Source organism: Chiloscyllium plagiosum, chromosome 10, assembly GCF_004010195.1.
Source record: "Chiloscyllium plagiosum isolate BGI_BamShark_2017 chromosome 10, ASM401019v2, whole genome shotgun sequence".
Classification (NCBI taxonomy): domain Eukaryota; kingdom Metazoa; phylum Chordata; class Chondrichthyes; order Orectolobiformes; family Hemiscylliidae; genus Chiloscyllium; species Chiloscyllium plagiosum.
Window position 1 is genome coordinate 35476107 of NC_057719.1, and position 22215 is coordinate 35498321.

The following is a 22215-nucleotide window of genomic DNA, read 5'->3' on the forward strand; positions in this document are numbered from 1 at the left end:
ATATCACCTTCATCCCCTCCCCCACTCACCCATTGTAGTCTATGCTACTTTCTCCTCACCCCCATCCTCCTCTAGCTTATCTCTCCACGCTTCAGGCTCACTGCCTTTATTCCTGATGAAGGGCTTTTGCCCGAAACGTCGATTTTTCACTGCTGCTTGGATGCTGCCTGAACTACTGTGCTCTTCCAGCACCACTGATCCAGAATCTGGTTTCCAGCATCTGCAGTCAGTTTATTTTTACCTCCTGTACTCAGCACTCTGACCAATAAAGGAAAGCATACCAACTGCCGCCTTTGCTATCCTATCGACCTGCGACTCCACTTTCAAGGAGCTATGAACCTGCATCCAAGGTCTCTTTGTTCAGAAACACTTCCTCGGACTTTACCATTAAATGTATAAGTCCTGCTAAGATTTGCTTTCCCAAAATGCAGCACCCCGCATTTATGTAAATTAAACTCCATCTGCCACTTCTCAGCCCATTGTTTTGAGATGGTTACAGTTTAGTCTTTGAGCTGTGGAATGTAGGTGCATGAAGCTGATGTGAAAAGTGGAGATATGACTTGATGTGAATTTTTTAAACTTACATCACTATATAAACAGCTGATTTTGTAATAGGAAGGCCAGCATAGTATCCAGTTTATTCATTAAAGCCCTGATATCACTTAAATAATTTTGAGTGATTTTTGTAAATGATTTAGGGAAAGGAATAATGTCCATTCAAATGAACATGAGTCTGTTTATTAATATAAGGTGTATCCTAGTGTGGACATCTCCAGTAGAATGTCAAATCTCTTTCAAATGGCAGCCTCTGATGGGGAAGGGACAGAAAGCTTCAATTTACGTTGTACCTTTCATGACATCAGCGTCCCAAAGTGCTTTACAATCTTTGACATGCAGTTACTGTTGTAATGTATGAAAAGTATCAGCCAAGTTGCACACTGTTACAAACAGCAAGATGATTGGATACTCTGTTCTTTGTTTCTGATGTTGATTGGTGGGTGAAGGTTAAGCAAGACTTTGGGATTAAATCCCTTGATCTTATTTTAAATATTGCTGGGTCAACTGCACATGAACAAAACATTTTTATGTCTCGTGCAAAAGATGGCCCCCTGACACTACAGCACTACCTCAGTACTACATTGGAATGCTAGCATGGACTCTTGAGCTTGAAAGTTCTACAGTGAGTCTAAAACCCACAATCTAGCAACCCATGAGTCTGCAGTGCTTCCCACTGAGCGGCAGCTTACACTTAGGGAACGTTATTAGCCAGTAGTCAATCTAATTTTGAGGACCTCCATTTATTGATAATTCAGTGGAGGGAAATGACTTGGGCCTTTCTGTTTAAAGAAAAGTGATTTCCATTTGGCTAAGTCAGAATTTTGATTTAATTTTCAAGCTGCGGTAGGAATTTTCTGCTTTTATCAGAAAGGTTTCACCTGCATCCATGTATTGTAGAAATGTCTCAATCTCTATCCATTTGGATTCCTAGTCTGTTAGTGGCAGTAATATATAATAACTTTTGGGAAAGATGATTCAATTCTTTTCAAATCACTTTATTTCAGGGATAAACTGGCCAACAGCTATGAGTTTCCTGAATATCATGAGGAAACTCCTAGCTACACTTTTTATTTAGTGGAACAAACTAAACATCTTATTTTAATTTTGCATCTACTTTGGAAATAAAAAAATTCAGTCAGGAAACTTAATTTTATGCTATGACTCAGGATTCAATCTGGTTCAGCTGTAGACCTTTTAACCCACTTAATTCCTCATTTAAGATTGGTCCTACTCTCCTGATATTCTTCCAAGGCCCGTTCTGTTCTTAGCTGCCTGGACCTTATGTATGTTTCCCTTTTCCACTTGGCTAGTTGCATGATTTCTCCATCCACTGTTCATGGAGCTTGTCTTCCCTATCCCGTGTTTTCAAAGGGACATGCCTATCCTGCACTATCTTCAATCTATCTTTTGAAAGCCTCCCACATATCAAATGTAGACTTCCCTTCAAATAGCTGCTCCCAATCCACATTTCCCAGCTCCTGCTGAACTTTGATATAATTGGCCGTGGCCCAGTTTAGTACACTTCCCTTAGGATCACACTCATCTTTGTCTACAAGTATTCTAAAACTTAAAAATTGTGGTCACTATTCCCATGAAATTCCCCGCTGCAACTTCTACCATCTGGCCTGGCTCATTCCCCAACACCAGGTCCCATATGGCCCATTCCCTCATCAGACTATTGACATGCTGCTCTGCAAAATTTTCCTGGATGCTCCTTACAAATTCTGTCCCATCCAGACCTCTGACACTAAGTGTATCCCAGTCAATGTTGGCAAAATCTAAAATCTCCCATCACTACTACCCTGTTACCTCTACATCTTTCCATAATCTGATTATCTATTTTTTGTTCTACCTCATGCTCACTGTTGGGAGGCCTGTAGTACAGCCCCAACAATTTAACTGCACCCTTCTTATTTCTCAGCTCCACCCATAATGCCTCAGTGCTCAAGCACTCCACAGTATTCTCCTTTAGCTAAGCTGTGATATTATCCCTGACCAGCAACACAACTCTTTCCCCCTCCCTGTTTACTTCCCTCCCTGTCCTGTCTGAAGCATCTATATCCTGGAATATTTAGTTGCCAATCATACCCTTCCTTCAACCAAGTCTCTGTGATTGCAATAACATCATACTCCCACGTACTAATCCAAGCCCTAAGTTTATCTGCCCTACCCACTATACTCCTCACATTAAAATATGTGCACTTCAGGCCGCAGTTCTTTTGCATTCATCTGCTCTCTGCCTATTCTTCCCCTTGGTAATGCTAACTTCAGGATCCTTACAGTGTCCAGTTTTCACCTCACTGTCTATTAGTCTTCTCTTCTGGTTCTCAGCCCCCTGCCACACTAGTTTAAAACCTCCCCGACAGCAGTAGCAAAAACTTCCCCAGGTACGTTTGTTCCAATCTGGTTCAGATGTAGACCATTTAATTTGTCATAGTCCCACCTTCCCTCAAACCGGTCCCAATGACCCACAAATCTGAACCCGTCCCTCCTACACCATCCCTCAAGCCATGTGTTCATCCGGCCTATTCCTTCATTTCTACTCTAGCTAGTACATGGCACTGGTAACAATCCTGGCATCGCTACCTTTTTGAAGTCCTCCTTTTTAACTTCTCTCCTCGTTCCCTGAATTCTGCTTTCAGGACCTCCTCTCATTTTTTACTTAAATCATTGGTACTTATATGCACCATGACAACTGGCTGTTCACCCTTCCCTTTCAGAATGCTTTGCAGCTGGTTGGTGACATCCCTGACCCGAGCACCTGGGAGGCAATATACCATCCGGGAGTCTTGTTTTCGGCCACAGAACCACCTATCTACTCCCCTTGCAATAGAATCCCCTATGACAATGGCCCTACGAGTCTTTTTCCCACACTTCTGAACAGCAGTGTTCGCCACGGTGCCATGATCTTGGCAACTGTTGCCCTCACCTGGTGAGCCATCTTCCCCTAAGTGTCCAAAACAGTATATCTGTTTTTGAGGGAGATGACTGCAGGGAACACCTGCACTGCCTTCCTACTTTTTTTCTGCCTTTTGGTCACCCATTCAATGTCTCCCTCAGCAATTCTAACCTGCAGTGTGACCAGTTCACTAAATGTGCTATCCACGACCTCAACATTGTGGTGCCCCACAGCAAGTCCATCCATAACTCCAGAGCTGTCATGCAGTCAAACAACTGCAGCTGGACACACTTCCTGCAAGTGAGAGTCAGGGACGTCAGCCACATCCTTGAGCTCCCACATCAAGCAAGAGGCACGTGCCACAGGTTTGAGGTCCCCTGCCATTGTAAGCCTTAGCTTTATATCAACTAACTAAAAACAAACAATGCACTTAAATATAAGAAAGAAAAGGGGGAAAAAACCCTTACCTTAAAGTCCTTTTCTTCTGTTTAAGAGGGTGGGTGGGAGGGGGATACTACATGTGAAGTATCTCTGGTTTAGCTGCTGTCCAAATACTACCAGGAATCCTACCAGCTTGCACCAATAGCAGGGAGTAAAAGTGGGACAGGTTACCGATTTTTTTTCTTTTTTTTTTTTTGTAAGATTTGTAGCTCAGGTTGGGGTTCTAGATGTAAATTTGCTCGCTGAGCTGGAAGGTTCATTTTCAGATGTTTTATCACCATACTAGGTAACATCATCAGTGAGCCTCTGGTTAAGCACTGGTGTTAGTGACCCACTTTCTATTTGTGTTTAGGTTTCCTTGGGTTGGTGATGTAATTTCCTGTGATGATGTCCATTCCTGTTCTTTTTCTCAGGGGGTGGTAAATCAGATCCAAGTCAGTGTTTGTTAATAGAATTCCAGTTAGAATGCCATGCTTCTAGGAATTCTCGTGTGTCTGTCTATTTGGCTTGTCCTAGGATGGATGTGTTGTTCCAAAGTTTGGGTCTGCTACGTGAATGACACCTTTTGTCATCATTAAATGAAATAAATTAGAGAAAACTAAAACAGCAGCTAATGAACTTGAAATACCCCATACAGACGACAAGCAAAATTAATGTCGTTTACAAAATACCTTTGCAAGAACTGTAATAAACACTACTTTGTACAAACAGGCAGAAAACAAGCCACATGAACATCAACTAGCCACAAAAAGACATGACCCACTCTCACTAGTATCCTTTACATACAGATAAGAAAGCACACCACCTCGACTGGGACAACACATCCATCCTAGGACAAGCCAAACAGAGACACGCACGAGAATTCCTAGAAGCATGGCATTCCAACTGGAACTCTATCAACAAACACATTAACTTGATCTGATTTACCACCCCTTGAGAAAAAGAACATGAACTGACATCACCACAAGAAATGACGACATCAACCCAAGGAAACCAAAGCACGTAAGTGAGTCACTAACACCAGTGCTTCACTGGAGGCTCACTGATGATGATAATTTCTGAAAATGAACCTTTCAGCTCAGCGAGCAAACAGCGAGTGGGAGCGATTCCTGGCCAACTATCTGACCGAAAGAAGTTAGACCATTACTACCCATTGCTATAGGCTACAATATCCATGTAAATACGTGTGGTCCCATAGCCACTCCGACTTGTTGCAGAGACAGTTGGTTCAGTTGACTGGACCGCAGCATGCAGAATGGTGCCGAAAGCATGGGATTCAATTCCTGTTCTGGCTGGAGTAGATTCAGGACCTGTTGCCTTGCACAGAGTCAGAATTGCCTTTGGGCAAAGAACGGAAGAAGAATATAAAAGTAGCGAAGTCCCAAGATATTTCACAGGGTGGTCACTTGATACTGAGCCACAAGTGCTACTGGGACTGGTGATCAAAAGCTTGTTGAAAGAGAGACTTTTTTTGAGTTTTATCATAAAAGAAAAGTTCAGCTTTGGGAAGGAAATTCATAGTGTAAACATAGACAACTGAAGATATGGCTGCTAATAGAGGAGAAAAGAAAATGTTGCGTACAAGACAATTGAAATTTGTATATTCAAAAGACTCATTGACCAAGCCTTTTTTTTTTTCAGACACCCACACATGCGGTGTGTTTTGAAATTCTGCTTACTCATGTTATACTAATTTATTTAACTGCTTTGCTTTGTTTCAGAAGCTGCAAGTACAAGTGTATCCAGAACACCAGACTACATGGAAGTATTGACAACTCAATACAATGTAAGGTGAAAAGTATTAATCATGTTTAAAGAGTTTGTTTGTACAAAAATAAATTGGAAGAATCAATAAGTAATATGCTGCTTCTGCCCCCTTCAAGGAAAAGTGTAAATTAGAATCAAGTACAGAATCTGAATCTGATGCCTCTGCCACTAATGAGGTAATTTTCCTTAGTTTATAAGCATAAAATATTAATTTGTATATTAATTAAAAATGTTTCTTTATTTATCCATTACAGGCATTGATGAACCTAAGTTTACCAGATTCTGTAAAGAATCATGCAACAGTGAACCAAGTAAGTATCTGAAGCTAAATCTAATGTTGAAGTAAATGTTGAAATTTATACTTCAAAATGGAGTTTCAGCATGTACCAGAACAGCAGAATGTATTGTGATATAAATACCTGACCTGTTTGGATTATATTACTTGAAGTTAATCTGGTATTCATAATCATTGATTTTAGACACGTGGATTTACATTCAACATTTTGCCTCCATTGCCGTTTTCTCCACTAAATGTTAGTAATCATCTCTTGATTGCAAGAGGCAAATTAGCACATGACTCAGCAATATTCACTAATCATCCCTTTGTGTAAGAGCAGTTATTTTTGTTCAACTTTTTTGTTTCTTTTATATGGTGCATTTTTCTTTTAATCTCCGTTAAGGAGTGCCTGTCATTTTCTTTATATATATCTGCTGGAGCAGCATGATCTGGAGAAATGGAACATTTCATCTTTTGATATGCTGTGCCAACATTTCATGGGAGAATTCCATGTAACAGGAAACCAGGTTAAACACTGCCCTGTTGTGATCAAAAGACTGTAATTTCTAAAGCTGGCAGAATTGAGTGAGGCTTCCTTCCATCAAATCTTTATCCTACAGTTGAAGGGTTAGTATACTTAAAAAAAAAGTTGGTCCCCTATATATTTCATCAGTCCACTTGTCTCTCAATTTTTAATAAAAAAAAGTTGTTTAAAATAGATTTACTTTAAAAGCCACAGAACTAATGGTAATGTTTATTAATTTCTTTTAACCTTTTTTTTTTCTCTTTTCAAGATAAACAAATTCTTTGTTCTGCTGAATCATGCTGTGTGGCTATGGGCAGGCAGGAACAGCCCAAGTTTATATTCATCTGGTAGTTTTGGTTTTAGGGTCAGGTGAATTCCATTGGGGTCCTGTTTTAGTGTTGGTCATTACTGTGGATGTATATAGCCTTCCCTACATCCACGAAGTGGCTAAGATCTTAAATTGCAGGTTCCAAAGATGCAAGACACCGTATACACTTCAAAATGCATAAAATTTTAGTCAAAATATAAAGCTAGGAAGTATTTTAATTTTGGTTTGGATGCTGGTATGTGTACATATTAAACTTTCACAAAATCTGCTTTAAACTGTCAGAATTTTGATTATTGCTTTTGCAACTCCTGTAAAAGTTTGAGATGCCAAACTTCAAGAAAAGTAGCCCCTGTACATGTTGGCTTATGTCATAGCTGAACAATCATGATGGTGTTCCCATGTATCTGCTACCCTTGTCCTTCTAGATGGAATTGGTCATGAGTTTGGAAGGTGCTGCCTGAGGATTGTTAGTGAATTTCTGTGGTTAATCTTGTAGCTAGAACACACTACTGTTACTGAGTGTTTGTTTGTGGTGGAGGGGTGGATGTTTGTGCATTTGGTGCCACATCAAGTGGGTTGCTTTGTCCTTGATGTTGTCAAGCTTCTTGTTGGAGCTGCCCTCATCCAGGCCAATGGAGAGTATTCCATCAGGCCCCTGACTTGTGCCTAGTGGATGGTGGGAGGCTTTTGGGAGATTGGGGTGAGTTATATGCTATAGTATTCCTAGCCTCTACTGCTCTTGTAGCCATTATGTTTATGTGATGGGTCCAGTTGAGTTTCTAGTCAAGGGTAACCCCAGGAATGTTGAAGTGGCGGATTCGGTGATGGTAATATTATTTGAATGTCAAGAGGTGCTGGGTAATTGTCTCTTATTGGTGATGGTCATAGACTGGCATTTGTATGGTGTGAATGTTATTTGCTACTTGTCAGCCCAAACCTGGATATTGTCCAGATCTTGTTGCATTTGAAAGTGGACTGCTTCAGTATTTGAGGAGTTGCGAATGGTACTGAACACTACGCAATCATTAGCGAACATCCCCACTTCTGACCTTTGAGAGTCATTGATGAAGCAGCTGAAAATGGTTGGGCCTCGGACACTATCCTGAAGAACTGCTGCAAAGATGTCCTGGAGCTGAGATCACTGACTTCCAATAACCACATCTATCTTCCTATGTGCCAGGTATTATTCCAACCAGTGGAGAATTTGCCCTGTTACCACTGATTTCTAGTTTTGCTGAGGCTCCTTGATATCAAACCCTGGTTGAATGCAACTTTGATACCAAGTGCTATCACTCTGACCTCTCTCTGGAATGCAGCTCTTTTATCCTTGTTAGAACTCAGGCTGTAATGAGGTCAGGAGCTGACTGGCCCTGGTGGAATCCAAACTGGGCTTCAGCAAATGTTGTTATTTGATAGCAATAACACCGTCCATCACTTTACTGCTGATCAAGAGTAGACTGATGGAGTAATTGACTGGGTTGGATTTGTCCTGCTTTTTATTTACTAGAAATACATGGGCAATGTTTCACATTGGTATCCATGTGACAATGTTGTAACTGTCCTAGAAGAGCTTGACAAGGATTGTGGAAAGTTCTGAAACATAAATCTTCAATATAGTTGCCAGAATACTTTCCTAGCCCGTAGCCTTTGCATTACCCAGTCTCCAACCATTTCTTGACATCATGTGGAGTGAATCAAATTGGCTGACAACTGTATCTGTAATGCTAGGGTCCGCTGGAGGAGGTTGAGATAATCATCTATTTGACACTTATTTTTGTTTTTTTTTTGCTGAAGATTTGCTGCAAATGCTTAAGCCTTATCTTTTTGCACTGATCCATTGGGCTCTTCCATTATTTGAGGATGGGACATTTGAGTCTCCTCCTTCAATGAGTTGTTTAATTATCCACCACCACTCACAACTGGATGTGGCAGGACTGCAGAGCCTAGGTCTGATCCACTGGTTGTAGGATCACTTAACTATGTCAATCACTTGCTGCTTATGCTGTTTTTGTACTGAACCAGAGTTGATCTCCTGGCTTGATGGTAATGATTGAGTGGGGAAAATGAGGTTGCAGATTGTGCTGGAGTACAGATGCTTAATATAGTCCAATGCTACCTTTTCAATAGTTTGTTCTCTCTATCATTATCTCTTTCTGAAATTTTGATTGTCATCTTCTTTCCTCCCTTGACTGAACTCAGCTAGACTCTTTTTTTTTTTTCCCTCTCAAAGGACACAGCTTTGAGTCATTTCTCCTCTGATAATTATAACTTTCTGTTGACTGACTAAAGTATTGCTCAAGCTGGTGGAGTATCTCTCCCAGAATCTTGCTGGCTTAGATGTTTACATGGAGCTCCTTGATTCCATTTTTGCTTTGCATGAATGTTTTTTTTTGGTGGATGGGTCACATCTATGCAGTATTCTACATTTTTAGATGCTAGCCTTGTAGCCATTCCTACAACTTGGCTAGGGGTGTAACTAATTTGGAGGAAGAATTTTTCAGCATTATTGCCAGACCTCCATTCCTGAAGAAGGGTTATACTTGAAATGTTAATGTCTCCACCTCCTGATGCTGCCTTCCTTGCTGTTTTCTTCCAGCCTGCTACTTGTCTACTTTGGATTCCAGCATCTGTAGTTCTAGACTCTTGTCAAGGCCTATAACCATTGCTGTACTCAGTGTTCTTGTGATATTGTGTGAAGTGAATCTAAATGGCTGAAGACTGGTCCCACTATCATGGATGACAGTGCTTTCTCAGCTGCCTGTAACAATTGGAATTCGCATATTTAATCTTTTTTTTAATAAGTGGCATACCAGTATCTTACAGTTTAATTTCAGTGGTGGGGAAGTTTTTGGAAAGTTATTCAGATAGGTGGTAGATTTGGTTTGATGTGGAGAAATGTGAGGTATTGCAACTAAGGGGTGCAAGAGCAACTCTGGTAGATCTGTGGACATGGAACAAGTCATAACTAGGAATGGTGATGGCAGACTCTGGGATATTGGCCATAAGGTTTGCTTTGGCAAGTATGACAATGCCAAGCTGTTGCTGATTGATCAGTTCTCCCTATTTTGGCTCATAACATCCAATGTTAATGAGGAGTACTTTGCAAGGCTGACCGGGCTGCATGTGCTTTTCATGTTTGCATCTGGTTCCCAAGTCAATACTGAGTTGGTATTCCAATTTTTGTAATGCTTTGAATGGCTGTGGTGGGAATTGAACTTGCGACTCTGGATCATTTATTCCTGGTCTCTGGATTAGTTATAAAGGTAAAATAAACACTAACTACACCCTTTCGTTAATAAATTTGAATTGTTACTGAGTCCCCAAGGAGATGAAATTTTCTAATCTATAAAACTCATTTACAATTTTTATAATTCATAAATCTCAATCTCTGCTCTAGTGTCAAGGTTTCTTTTATTAACTCTCTTTTTTTCACCTTTTTAACTTTCCATTGTTGACCTATCGTTTTGTCTGGCTTTCATGCATCTTTTTAACAGGGTGCAAGAGCATGGTACAGGAGATCGATGTTTCAGGCATATTCCCTTCATCAGGAATGAGGCTTTTGGGCTGGGGTGACAGTAACTGAGAATGTAATAGGGTAGAGGAAGGTGATAAGGTTGGTGAGAGGGTGGAGTGGATGGAAAAAGTGATGGAAGGTCAGGAGGGCGGTGCTGAATTGGAGGCTTGGGACTGGGATAATGTGGGGGGGGGGGGGGAAATGAGGAAACTACTGAAATCCACATTGATCGCATGTGGTTGCAGAGTCACAAGACAGAAGATGAGATGTTCTTCCTCCAGGTGTTTGGTGGTAAGGATTTGGTGATGGAGGAGGCCCAGTTCCTGTATGTGTCCTAGACATGTTATTTGAAACGATCTGCAAGTTGGCGTCCTGTCTCCCTGATGTAGAGGAGACCACGTCAGGTGCAATGGGTACAGTAGATGTTTTGAGGTACAGGTAAATTTCTGACGGATGTGGTAGAATCCTTTGGGGCCTTGGACTGAGATGAGGGGGAAGGTGTGGGCACAGATTTTGAACTTCCTGTGGTGGTAGGGGAAGGGGAGTGGGTGTGGATCTGACTAGGGAGTCACCTGAGGGAATGGTCTCTAGAATGCTGATGGTAGGGGGATGAAAATATATCTCTGGTGCTAAAAATGTACACCATATTCTAACTGTAGCTTAACTAATGTTTGTATTTAAACAAATGCTTTTATTCTAAGGCCTTATTATTAAAATCCAAGATTCTACTGGCATTTTGTGAAAGCATTGTCTCCTAGTTTAGCTTTCTTTCACAATGTATAATTATCTCTCACTTACCTACATTTAATTGAACATTAAGGTGGAGGTCATTATGACCGATCAACTTGCTGCACCATGGCAGAATATGTGAATTTCACTAAAGTATATGCCTTTCAAGTATTTAGCAGACATCCTACACTCTAAATTTTGTATTGCCAACAAGTATCAAGATTTTGGTCCTTTTAAACATAGGATTGTTTCCAAACTTAACTCTTGAAAGCCTTCTCTAATATTTTGACTCTTAATCCTCAACTCCTTAATGAGCAGTAACAGTTTCTCTCTATATACCGTCAATTCCCCTGAATGAAAACCTGGATCAAGTGTTAAATCAACCCCTTCCTATGTAAATGCTCGAAATATAATCATAGTTTGTGCAATCTCCTTGTATTTTAACCCCTGAATTCTATTAAGCCAAAGTGGTGTGTCACCAAGTCCAATTTGATCCTTCCTAATTTGGGATTCTCAGCACTCCAGGTGTATCCTAAGCAAGGTTTTGTGTAGCTGAAGTATAAATTTAAGGAATACACTTTCTCAGAGGGCAAAAGAAGCAGGGAACTTCAGAACTTTCAACAAGTATGTGAATGAGCACTAATGCTGGAAGGTGGGTTAGTGCAGGTAACCAGGATTGACTCAATGGGTTGAAGGTCTTATCCATGCAGTATGAATCTTTGAATTTCAACTATTTTAGTCATATAGCTGTAAAGGATGTATTCTGTTGGCCTTTTTGATTTATTTTCTGTTCCTTTTTATCATGTTTGAACGATGTAGCCTAAACACTCCTTCCCCCTCCCCCAAATCTGTCTGGACTTCCAGTATTTCTAACTTTACTATTTTGCAGTATCTACTGTTTGTTTTTATCTATCCAATCACTGTCACTGGAATTGCAATCAACTTGTCAAAGACAACCTGCCTTGGGTTTAAAAGAAAGTACAGCAAACGCTAGAAACTTGACATTAAAGCAGCACCTGCTCAGCAGGTGAAAATTGATGAAAGTTTGCAACCTGAAATGCCAGACATGCCAAGATTTCACAGCATTTTTGTTTACAACTAGTATTTTATTACTAGTATGCTTTTTATTACTGAATCTATGTTGACAGACATTTTTATTACCTCAGGAATTTTCAAATGCTTACTAATTTTATCTGCAATTATTTGTTCTAAAGATTTGTCAACAATTTGTTAGCTTAGCTGGTCAAAACATCAGGTGCTGTATCCAACTTTCCCTTTTTGATCAATGAGTACATTGTGCAAGTAAATGTGTTTTGAGCAGGATTGAAAGTGTGCTCAGGGTCTCTCCTGTGCCTTATCTAGCATTTTTTTTCAACAGCTTTGGATAGATATCACTAGAACTCTGTCATCCATTTTCTATTACAATTTTTTTGCTTGCTGAACCAATGCCAAGTTCTCATGTGTCTTAAATTTTGTTACCTATTAACACCAAACTGTCTTTTAAGAGCATTTCACCAGTCAATTCCATATCCTGGTTTGATGAACCAACCAAATAGTGTAACATGTTTGGGGAGAAACTTTTTTTAACTGAAATTTCTAACATTCCAAATTGTTTACAATGAAATTTAAAATGAAGATCTCTTTTAATGAGTTATTTGTAAGATTCTGGAATCCCTTGAAAACTTTGGTATCTGCCAAAAGCCTGGGCTTGGTCAGGTCTTGTAATTTGACTCTATGCACAATTTCTCAGGTTGTGTTGGTAACATTTTAAAATGGTTAAGCAATCTTTTCTTGGCCTCCAACTTTGCCCAACTTCTTTGAAAGAAAGGGAGGAAAACTGCAATAGTTCTATTCAGGCGAAAAATTTATATCCAGTAGATTTCAATGAGTTATGCGAGCGAGTATATTTGTATTGTCTTCAACTTCTGAGACAGTATTTTACTTCCCTCTGTTACTGCAGAGCATTAAAAGAGATATGCTCGTATTTACTTAACAGAATCTGAATGTGTAGCTAAAGATTCTGAAAAGTCTTTATAATAAATCTATATATTTTAATGTGAACTAAATTCCCAGCTAAATGAAATAAATGTTCAAACTCAAGAGTTTGATTTGAAATATGATTGAATGAGATATGGTCTTGAGGGACATTAACCATTCCACAAAAGTATTGAATTACCTGTCTTTTATAAAATGTTGAATTTTGGTTGAAATGATTAATATCTTTGAAGTTTCAATTCATGCATTGATATTTTGCTTGTTTTAACTTATTGGGAGAATGCATGACTTTGTATGCAGTTGCATTGGTGAAGAAACATTATGTAGAATTGTGACACCATAAACCTTCACTCGAGCTAATTACTGGGTCTCATTGTATGTAATCATTTCTAATCAATTTTTTTTTCCCCCAAAATTTTAGTGTTTGGATCCATATGATGGTGACTTGGAAAGTACATCAAGTGAATCTGATAGAAGTCAAAGTTTTCTGCTAGATACTTGCACTGAGAAGATAAACGATCAGTCTTATGCTATTGTAGCAAATGACAGAAAAAAGTTGCAAATAAGACATTACAAACAATCCTTGCAGGCAATCTTTAAACCTGAGTGTAGTTATAAAGAGTTAAAATACGTACACATGGAGCCTGCGTTCACTAAAGTGATTGTACAAACTTCTAGTGAATCTGAAATACCTTCTAACAGAGTATGTGATTTAGAATTACCAACAAGACATGTCTCAAAAACCAAACTAAAGCCATTTGGATCATTGGACTTTGGGATGCTGACCGAATCTCCTCCTGAAAACAACTCTGTTGGAGGAGAACATGGATTTATGAGCATGCCAAATTTGCAAAGCTCTGGGAAAGATTATCTTGGTCATCAAGACGTTCACCTATCCTCAGGACGAATCTTAAAGACTTCTCATGAAAGATTTCGTGAAGGCGCATTCACGCCAAAGAGAAAACATGGAAACTCTTTACTTGATACAAGTAATGATCGGATAAATAAAAAGAAAAGCCGTGTGATCAAAAACTGAGGTAAGCCATTGTTTTTAAGTGGGTAATGCTAGAGTTCACTGTCTCTCAGCACCAGAGACCCAGGTTCAATTCCCACCTCTGGCAACTGTCTATGTGGGTTTCCTCTTACAGTCCAAAAATGTGCAGGTTAGGTGGATTGGCTATGCTAAATTGCCTGTAGTGTTAGGGAATGTGTCTGGGTGGGTTGCTCTTTGGAGGGTCAGTGTGGACTTGTTGGGCTGAAGGGCCTGTTTTCACACTAAGTTAAGTAATCTAATCAAACAAGTACAAAGCCTATCTTGATGAACAGTTTTTAATTTGAAATGTGTGTGCTCACTGTTGTTGGGATAGACTGTTCCACTGCCCACTTTCTGCACCTAAGCATTGGAACAATAAGTCTAAACTCAGGTATAGTTTGGGAGCTTAAGTCTTTCAATATGTTACCAAAGCAACACTGCCTCAGCCAAAGCAAAGAGGCTTGTTTTATAGTATTGTGTTCTTTTCTATTTACCTGAAATAGTTGGCATTTTATTTTGCTGTGGCAAAGTTCCATTGAGTACAAACAATCTTCTAGTACCTTTCCCAAGTTTCTAGTAAACGCCAGCATTTTGGCAGGCTGGAATATTAAAGTTTAGATCAGAATGGTGCTGGAAAAGCACAGCAGGTCAGGAAGCATCCAAGGAGCAGGAAAATCTATTTTCCAGGCAAAAGCCCTTCATCAGGAATAGAGGCAGGAAGCCTCCAGCGGGGAGAGATAAATGGATTATTATATTAAATTGTAGAGGGTTGAGAAGATTTACCAAGATGTTGCTGGAATGGAGAGTTTTGAGTTAAGGATCAGCTGTACTTTTCACTGGAGCATAGGATGTGGAGGGGTGGCCTTTTTTAGAGGTTTATAAAATCATGAGTGGCATAAACAAGGTGAATAGCAAGGGCCTTTTCCCTAGAGTGGGGGAGTACAAAGCCAGGGGCATGTTTAAGGTGAGGGGAAGTTTTAAGGACATGAGGGACATCATTCCACACATGAACCATTGTAAAAAAGAACTGCAAGAGGAAATGGTGGATACAGGTAGTGACAACACTTAGACATTTGGATAAGTACATGAATAGAAAAGGTTTGGAGGGAAACAGATAAACACAGGCAAGTGGGACTAGTTTAGTTTGGGAATGTAGTTGGTGTGGATGAGTTGAACTGAAGGGCCTTTTTCAACATTTAACTCTTCAGGGAAGCCAGACTCGTACAAGCACAGTCATCCCCCATGTACGGAAATTGGGGTCAATTGTGATAGTAGATATTTCTTCTGGACCAAGGATCAAACTTGGAACCTTCTGTTACATTGTCTTTAATGTTAAACCAAAGTTGCTTCTTGGTGGTGGTGATAGCAAGATCTCAGTTCAGCAGATTGAAACAGTATCAATGTTGTATATGTAAGGATGTGCAAGTATGATGACATCCTTCTATACAACATTGTTTCTGAAACCAAATTTGTAATGAAATATTTGATATCTTCAAGTTTGGTTATCAAAATATAGTGGTATATACTTGGTCACTTTATTCTCTGAAAGAGATTGGGAAAAAGAAAACAAGTGACTGAACTGTTAATTGGTGGGGGGGGGGGGGGGGGGGGGAAGAGTTTGTTTGTTTGTTTTTAAACTGTAGGGCTTACAACAAGGAGAGTAAACATGGAAAGTAATTAGTTAGTTTTCATTTCAGAATAACTGGCTTCCAAAAACCAAAGATGCAAGTCTTTAGGCTTGCAGGAGACCTGGCTAGGGTCACAGGCAAGTTTGATTCTCTCCTTGGTTTTGGAAGATGCATCTTTTGTTGTGCTGTCTAAAGATCTATTTAGATAACACTGTTCTATTATCAAAAACTCCACACCATCTTAACCAAAATTTTAAGAACAAGCCAGATATCACTGGGATCATAATAGCGCCAGCTAGGCCATTTTCAAAAGGTGTTAAGAATTGATGAGTATGGGGTTGCACTTGTGTACAGCTGAATGAGACTAAGATATTAAGTACCAGGCTAAAACCAATTATTCCTCTGCACTCTTGAGACTTAAGCATTTGTTTCAACTATGCATTTAGAAATTGATACTGTCATTAGGCTGTTTGTGTGAAGCTGTACTGCTTGTACACACTTTCTGGTAATAAAATTATAATTCAATACTAAATATTTGAATAATATGCTGATAACTTAGTGGATTGGGGAGTATGAGATGTTTTGACTGACTGACTGACTACATCAGCAAAGCTTTAGAGATTAGGTTAAAGGTATTTCACCATGAGTAACAATACAAGGAGAAAAGAGAAAATTCATTTTGTAGAATGCCCAGGTCTCCATGGAATATGGCAGTTCGGTAATACGTGAGTATATGTTTGTATTGAGTCTCAACAGCAGAAGTGAAATTAGGAAGAATTTGCAGTCAGTCCTGAGATATGGTAAAATTGATAGCATGACTGAAGAATAAATGCCAGCATGGAATAGGAAGAATGCTTTACTTTAGTAGTTATACTATGTAATGATTCCTTCACTGTTTTAGGGTGAAGAGGATATTCAAATGTATCTAACAGAGCAACGGAGCAAAGAACAGATTGCAGTCGTACACAGATGCAAGAAGTTGAAGATTTCCAAAATTAGCTTGCATTGAAACATATGGCATGGCTAGCTATTGTGATCAGACTAGAAATGCCCTTAGTCACAAATCCAATATTTAAATCAGAAGTGGAAATTTACACAATTACTGCGTGTTTCTCAAACAAAAATAATTCTTTGTTTCTACAAAATTGTTTGCTACTTTTGTAAAGGAATGTAGCACTAAATAGGGTGGCTCAGCCTTTTTTGCAAGAGCAATGCCCACCTTTTAATACTTTTCTACCCCTCCAAGTCCTACAACAACTTCTTTCCTCAAATGATTTTCCAATTATTTTATGCTGCTTTTTGTTTTACAAAATGGTGTTCTTTGGTTAGAGATCATTTTTCTCCCATACAATTTTCAACACCAAAGCTACCATCACCTTGCTTTAAAGAAAATAGTAGCTTCTCTAATCTGTCCACTTAATTAAAACCACGTCTCTGGAAATGATCCTGCAGACAAGCAACAGCAGTAGAAGTAGGCCATAAGTCAATTAATAGCTCCCATTTTCCTGCCTTTTCACATAACTGAACATAAAGGAATTCAATGAAGGGAATTTAATGATAGCTAATCAGTGGTCAGACTGTTTCCCAAATGAAGACAGTGATAAACTTTGAACATAGCTGGATGTGTGGCATATTTAAGAAAGAGGCAGTATACATTCAAGATGTCTATCATGGCAACATTTGTTTATAGTTTTCTTCCAAACTTGAATGGTACTCAAGTTAACTTTAGTAAAGAATAAATCCTTGGTTTCCATGAGACTTATCACTGAATTCTGCACAGCTGCTATTGTGTTACACTTAAATCATGTTTGGAATTTAAGGAAACCTGGCTCAAATTGCTCAGAAGAAATACTTTTAAAATTTCACTTATACTTTTGAACATGTCTTTCAGGTTTCTTCCTGGTTGCAATGCAGTGATGCCAACAGCATGGCCTCAATTTCCACACTAGCTAAAGTCTCAATCATCAAATCATCTCAAGGGATTAGCCATTTTGCTAAAGATCATGAAACATTAGCTTCAGATGTTGCTAAAATAAAGTTCCCCAGTGTACTGTAACTCATCTGCACCACAAAGCACCAGCTTTGCATTCTGTATCATTTAAGCAGGATTTTCTTATTTAGAATGATTCACTATTCTTTCTAGCTTTAACCTAGTCAAAGGTGGCAATAACTAATGTGACAAGACTTAAACTACATTGGGCTCAAGATTGGTATTAAAAGTTGTTTTAAAATTGCTAATATTAATCGTATGTTTTTGAACACTTTTCGGTATCACTGGCCTATTAAGCAAAGGCCCTAGTTAGCCTGGGGCTTGATTAGATTACTTTGGATTTAAATCCCATCATGGCAGCTGAAATGAGAGTTCAAGAGGAATGGCTAACCTAATAGTGACTATAAAACCATTGTTCAGTGTCACTAAAAAATCCACCTGCTTCACCAAGGTCTTTTTGGAAAGAAAATCCTTACCTGGTCAACCCTACACACTGACTCCAAAGCCATAGTATTATGGCTGACTCAAGCTCTCTGAAGAATTAGAGGGGCAATAAATGTTAGCCGAGCCAAACTCTTGAACAAATAGAAACACAAGGGGTATGCTATTACCAGAACTAGTTTGACTTAAATGGAAAAGTTACTAACAAATTGTTAACACTTTGGTCACATTTCCTTTACTGTTTAATGCAAACTTTTATGCTAACTGGTTAGAAACTTTCAATCATGTACATTTGAAATGTATTACTTAATATTGTGAATAACCAAAGCAAAAATAAACATTGAGTTGGGTTTTTTCTAGCTTCAGTTTTTGAGATCAGAGTACAAACAAAGAACTGCAGACAATATAATTGCACTTTGCAGTGGAATGCATATAAGGATGTAAAGATTAGAAACAAACAGGAAGCAGCAAGGATCTGAGGTGGGACAATAAAAACTAAAAGTGGCAGTTTAACTCCAGTCACTTCAATGTACGTAAGTCAGATTAGAAGTTTTGTGGTACAAGGTTCTATCTAGAAACAATGTAATCAGAATGCTACAATCTCACAATATGACTGCTGTAGTACACTGATAACATTTTAAATAAAACTGTTTTCAAAGAACATATACAATTATTTATTCTTTGAAACTGGCAGAAGCATTCCCCTCTCTAGAGGTACAGAAAAGGGAGGAAAAAGTATGAACTGGACACACAAACAACCTGTAATGCAACTCTAGTATCTCATCACCAGACATACTAATATAACTCAATTTTTCCTATAGAAAAGGATATGAAATCCAGAAACATTGGATCTCAATGCATTGTGAATTTAATGAGAAAAGAGACTCCAACCATGATGCATAATTTTATCTGTAAAACCAATTAAAATACATTTTCCAACTCTCAGTAGCCATGCCATCTTGTTTATGGAACATAAAATTGTTCATTACTTTGAAAGGATTACTACAATTCAGTTCTAAACAACAGCACATGCATGTATGTAATATCATATTTCAAGCAAAAGTTACTATTTATTCTGTGCACAAAAGTGCAACACCACGCTCATAAAAGCTGCGAGAGTCTTCCTTCGTAGCAATTTCAAAGTCAACAGTGAAGATCAGGTCAGCACGAGTGAAGTTTAGATACACTGGAAGTGTCACCTGTGAAGTGAAACATGCATGTTAGAATGATAAGTAAATATCTGTTTACGGTTTTATCTTAAAGCATGGTGGAAACAGATGGTGGAAATCAAAAGAAATGCTGAAACACAACAACAGGACAGACACAGCATGTTTGGTGAGAATTGATACTGAATTTTGACAGTCCACATTTTCAAACATTCCCCTTTTCTCCAAATTTTTGCAGTACGAATTGTTTCAGACTATGCACAGTGTAATATCCATAAATGAAACAATTTCAGAGCACAATAACTGAATGTTCTAGTTTGACAAACTATAACATTCAATGTGGAAACTGAACACCACCCAAATATAAAAGGATTTAATTAGTGACAGTTCCAGGAAACAATTCATTTAAATAAGTAATCTTTAATACAATGACCTAAACTTTACTTTGGTAGGGCAATAGTCCTTTTCATGGTGCATAATTTTTTGCTGGCAATCTGTGACATGAGAGATCAGGGTAAGTATTTTGCTTTTTTAAAATCTCAAACAATTGAAGGAAAGAGACTTGTAATTTTTTTTGAAATGTCAGAAGTTCCTCAGCAATAAACTTACCACACCCTTCAGACGTGACTCTACATTTTAATATGGAACTAGACAGCAAAAATGCCAACTTTGCCAAAATAGTGTTACACCACACCTCCAAATAACATGCTCCTAACTTTGTTTTAAATCAGGCATCTTCTCTTGCCTGCTCCAGTATTTCACATACTCTTGATATTATGCTGACAGTATATTTTGGGCCAATATCTTACTGAACTCTAACCTACTGTGCAGGTTATATTAAGTAAATGTGTAATTTACTCACCACATTAGCTTTCCTTTCTGCATTGGTCTCCTTAACCCACCGAAGTTGCGTCAGAGGCAGTTCAGTGGATATTGAATTGGACAAAGACAGCTTGTTGTTATGACAAGTGGCACCCTGAAGTGTAAGGCCTAGACAAAGGAAAGGCGATGTTAGCTTTTGTTTGGATCTATCTTTTTAACAAGGCTGCCATTGCATTGCTAGTGTAATTTGCCTTTGATATACAGATAGGTGCAGAAGTGCGTGGAGCCTCAGATTACCATATTAACCTTCAATTCAAAGGTTTTATTTATTGTACACTACTTGCACATAATATGCAATGTATGAAGCCAGTCAAATATTATCTACTAGCCATACAAGTACAGATTGCAGTTTTGCGTAAGTACTTTTTTTGCAGATTGTGTAACTTGCATAAGATTAATAACTTTTAATACAATAGTCCCCTTCGCTCCATGTTGTTGTTGCTCCAAGTGGACAGCAATTGCAATGAGACGGAGACATAGTATCAGCTGGACAATCCAAAGCCAGTTACTGAATCAAAGCTATTAATATTACTAAAACTAAATGATTTTAAACTGCTACCTGTCTTCAACATGAAATGAATTTAAATTCAGGACTACACTAGTAAACCCTCTCAGGCTGAGGCAGAGGAGCGGAATTACATCCTAAAAAGAAATTCCAAATTGAACTGGTGTACACGTTTAAGAAACAGAATTCAGATTTGTGACCCAATTGTGTCTATTTTGAAACATTAGATATAACTTGTTTTATATATTAATCATTGCTGAAAATGACTTGCACTAACCGGTTATACCAAAACTGCAAGCATCCAATACAGCATTCTGGTTATTTGTGACAGTGACTTCGAGTCGAAGTTCTTCCAATGACCAACTGTTTGCCTGAGCCACGTATTGTCTTGTTGCTGTGATATAAGCCTCTGGCACATACAAGCCACCCAAGCAAACGTGGATATTCTGCAACCAATAAAAAAATTGAGATATGGGAAAATATTTTGTTCAGCATAACAAAACACTGGTCTATATTCTTCAGTTACGAGCTCAATTGTTTGTTGGAAAAGACTAGTTCATTCCAGTGGGTGTGTAGTAAAGTCTTACCTCACCAAATAAAAGTAAAATACTGCGGATGCCAGCAGGCCTGGCAACATCAATGGTCAGAGAACATTACAAGTAGACAAACAGGAAAAACAATTCCTGTTCAAGTCCAATAGGTCATCTTCAGAAGTCAGTGCAGTATGCTGAAGAAAATTTATGTTGGATTTGTAATGTTCTATAGAGACACACACAAACTGCAGGTGGTGGAATCTAAAGTAGGCAAACAGGAGGTTGGAAGAACACTAAGCCAGGCAGCATTAGGTGGAGAAGTCAACATTACGGGTAGAATCCATCTTCAGGACTGCAGTTCTGAAGAAGGGTTATACCTGCAATGTTGACATCTCCACCTCCTGATGCTGCCCGGCTTACTGTGTTCTTCCAACCTCCTGTTTACCTACTTTAGATTCCACCACCTGCAGTTTGTGTGTGTGTCTCTATAGAACATTACAAATCCAACATAAATTTTCTTCAGCATACTGCACTGACTTCTGAAGATGACCCATTGGACTTAAACAGGAATTGTTTTTCTTTCTCCACAGAGGCTGTCAGACTTGGTGAGTTTCTCAGCCATTATTTCTTAATTCACCAAACTTGTCCTTCTGATTCCAAGTTAGAAAGCTAAAAAAAAACAAAATTTTAATTCATTCAGAACTAACTTGTCAGTACACCATTCTACAGTAAACCATCTACCAGTTTAAAAAAAGTAATTTGTAAGATGGGTAACTATTTTATACTGATAAAAGTCAGTGGAATTTGCAAATATCAAGTCAATGATCCACCGAAAGCAGAGATCATGGACAGCATAACACTATATATAAAAAAACAAAGATGACTTGCAAATGATCAAAATGGTTTTGTATGGTTTCATTACTGGAATGTAATTACAAATTTTGTCTTAAGCTAACTGTAGCTGACTTTTAAAATAAGATATTAAAGACATTTAGTTAGCAAC

General features: G+C 38.6%; 2 protein-coding genes across 7 annotated transcripts in view; one reads left to right on the top strand and one right to left on the bottom strand.

Annotated features, from left to right (window-relative positions):
* LOC122553514 overlaps positions 1 to 19459 on the top strand; it is a 25199-nt gene extending 5740 nt beyond the window's left edge. Inside the window, exons 2-6 of one of the 5 annotated variants that reach the window (XM_043697398.1) lie at positions 5620 to 5684; positions 5782 to 5841; positions 5920 to 5976; positions 13456 to 14071; positions 19390 to 19459. In XM_043697398.1, the coding sequence (XP_043553333.1) occupies positions 5620 to 5684; positions 5782 to 5841; positions 5920 to 5976; positions 13456 to 14070 (797 nt within the window). In that variant the 3' untranslated portion in view covers position 14071; positions 19390 to 19459. Of the gene's footprint in view, positions 1 to 5619; positions 5685 to 5781; positions 5842 to 5919; positions 5977 to 13455; positions 14072 to 15764; positions 16133 to 16596; positions 16786 to 17586; positions 17748 to 19389 lie in introns of those variants that run through there. The other 4 variants (XM_043697396.1, XM_043697397.1, XM_043697395.1 and 1 more) reach the window with 4 other exon arrangements.
* The window catches only part of dync1h1 (dynein, cytoplasmic 1, heavy chain 1), a 107981-nt gene continuing 104742 nt past the window's right edge, over positions 18977 to 22215 (bottom strand). For both annotated transcript variants that reach the window (XM_043697386.1, XM_043697385.1), the window contains exons 76-78: positions 20957 to 21125; positions 20155 to 20282; positions 18977 to 19325 (exon numbers count right to left, since the gene is read on the bottom strand). In XM_043697386.1, the coding sequence (XP_043553321.1) occupies positions 19197 to 19325; positions 20155 to 20282; positions 20957 to 21125 (426 nt within the window). In that variant the 3' untranslated portion in view covers positions 18977 to 19196. The remainder of the gene's footprint in view (positions 19326 to 20154; positions 20283 to 20956; positions 21126 to 22215) is intronic.